Below are 2,445 nucleotides of genomic sequence, written 5' to 3'. Positions count from 1 at the left end.
CCCCCCCCCCCCTTCCTCCCTCTTTTCAAAGGCTACATTTCGAGGAATACATAAAACTGTATACCTGGAGATTTCAATACGCTGGACGACGTATCAGAAACCGCAAGGAAGAATGTGGGCCGAATCTACTTGAACTGTGGTGTAAGTGGCTATGTTTGACAGGTGACATCCACAGTTCCAGCCAGAGCGACTCGTCGGTCCTTGTTCACCTGGCCCTAGTTACTATTGCAGAAGCAGAATATGCCAGTAACGACCTGAAGTCAGGCAGACTCTCATTGGTCATTGTATACGTTCAACGCCTCTTTCAACACTCTGAGGTCATTTAAGAGGGGAGGCCTCCGAATTTGACGTCTGTCTCCGATAGGACAGAGGTAACGGTTACGGGGAGCCTTAAAACTATCGAAAACAGCCCAAAATGCCCCCCCCCCTCCCTTGGAGATCGAACCAGGGCGGTCCACTCTGCGGTACAAAATAATAACAACTGAGCTAAAGGTGCACCCAGACAAACTCTGGGTAAGGATAGACCATCTTGCTGATCGAGAGCGGGAAAGACGCACTAACTCCAAAGGTACATAGACTGGTAAATCCGTGTTTCACTAAAGCAGGTCCTCAGAATTTCAATGAAACCAACGCCATAGCGCTCTTCGAGAACACAGGTGACTACAGTGATTGAAACAAATCACAGGAATCGCACGCTTTCGTATGAATGGAAAAGTGCAGGCAAAAGTATGTCGAAATACTCTCCGAAAGACAAGCATACCCCAAGTCACAGTGTCGATTTCGAGCGAACAGATCCACAATAAAAATGGTGTTCTTCTTACGACAGCTGTATGAAAAGCGAGACTGAAAAACAAACTGATCATTGCATATTGCATTCATTGACCTAGCAAAAGCAGTTGACCTGGTCTGTGCCGAAAGACTCTGAACCATTTAATTGATTGGATACCCTTCGGCCCTCCATCGAATTATGTACACATTCCACAATGGCACAAAACACAGTGGCCTTTGAAGAAGTATTTTCGAAGGAGTTTACAGTTAATGTGAAAAGGCAAAGCCGGGAGGTCTCCTTGCGTCCCCCCCCCCTCGCAGGATTGATGATGATAGAACACCAATAAAAACACTCCTCTTTGAAGAACTACAATACAGAAGGAGAGGGAAGGACCCACTTCTAGCTATATACAGAAATGCCCCCCCAGAAGGACATTATCTTTAAAGGGATCAATTTTGGAATCTTGTAACAGTCGTCAAAAGATCGCAGGCAGTAGAATGTAGCATGAACACACAAGACCAGTCTCAAGATGAATGAAAAAGGCATAACAACGACGGAGTAAATGCAACATCGTAAGGGGCACAGAATGACGCACTAGAGGGCACAGAATAAATCATTTCCTTGAACTAATTGTCGTTTGCATCGTCAGGTCTGCATTGACCTACTTAGCGGCGTGCGTCAACATCACAGGACATAAAATATAGACAAAATACCATAAAATCGGGCTTATGTTCTGACGGAACAACATTGACTACTGTTCCAGCCCCATGAGCGTATATTTTCAGCAGCGCGAGTGCCTCCAACTGTTCCAAGAGCGTATATTCTCATTTTCGGGGGTAAAAAAATTGCGCATTTTTTAAAATTAGCGAATCTAATTAAATTTTAATCTTCATAACATTTGTTCATTTACCTTTAAACTTGGTTATATGCTGTTATCTAAAACTTATTACAAAGATACGACATCATTTTTAGAACGCGTGTCTCTTTTTCTGAAATACTGTTGTATTGGCTGGGAGTGGGGTTAGGGAGTGCAGCGAAATGGCCGGGGCTGGAAGGGTTAATCCAGTTCCAGACGAAAAGCAGCCATTTTTGTGCCAACTCGTCCTACCTTTTTCTGTACCACTGCTAACATGAAATCATAAATCAAACTTTGTAAACCTTGTCATGTCAAAAAGATTGCACCCGTCTACTGAAGAAAAGTACATAAAAGAACAGTTGGGCACTTATATGACCTAACTGTTTTGCAAGTGCCGTAACACTCTTTAAAAAAAAACCACAAAACAAAACAAAAATCACTTAAACCGGTCTCAACAACTAGGACCCCAGGCCAAATTTTGACAGCATTAATATCATACTGACCAGACAGGCACTGGAATTGAACCCGGATCGATGCCCTCGCCCTGATCCCGCTGTGACAATAGCGGCCCAACATGGCATCCAGGCCAAGGCTGGTGCACGCCTGTTGACCTTGGCAGAGGTCAAACAGCGTCCTGTTGGCGTCCGGCTCGCAGGCATATCTCCCGCTTCCACAAGTGACGTCAGAGATGGCTATCGACTGGCCGTCCTCGCATCGGAACTGGTGGACGTCTTGACAGACGTCGACCGTTTGGGCAGCATGGAGGCCTGTGAACGTGAGTGAACCTAATTAGATATGAAATATATGTGAGCGTGTGTGT

At 45.1% G+C, this 2,445-nt stretch overlaps 1 protein-coding gene across 1 annotated transcript in view; it reads right to left on the bottom strand.

Annotated features, from left to right (window-relative positions):
- The window catches only part of LOC101858660, a gene marked incomplete in the record, with an annotated part of 99,093 nt that overhangs the window by 27,344 nt on the left and 69,304 nt on the right, over window positions 1-2,445 (bottom strand). The window contains 1 exon segment of the mRNA XM_013086631.2: window positions 2,129-2,392. Within this exon segment, the coding sequence (XP_012942085.1) occupies window positions 2,129-2,392 (264 nt within the window).

Source organism: Aplysia californica, unplaced genomic scaffold (genome assembly GCF_000002075.1).
Source record: "Aplysia californica isolate F4 #8 unplaced genomic scaffold, AplCal3.0 scaffold00487, whole genome shotgun sequence".
Classification (NCBI taxonomy): Eukaryota; Metazoa; Mollusca; class Gastropoda; order Aplysiida; family Aplysiidae; genus Aplysia; species Aplysia californica.
This window is presented reverse-complemented; position numbering and strand designations above follow the sequence as displayed.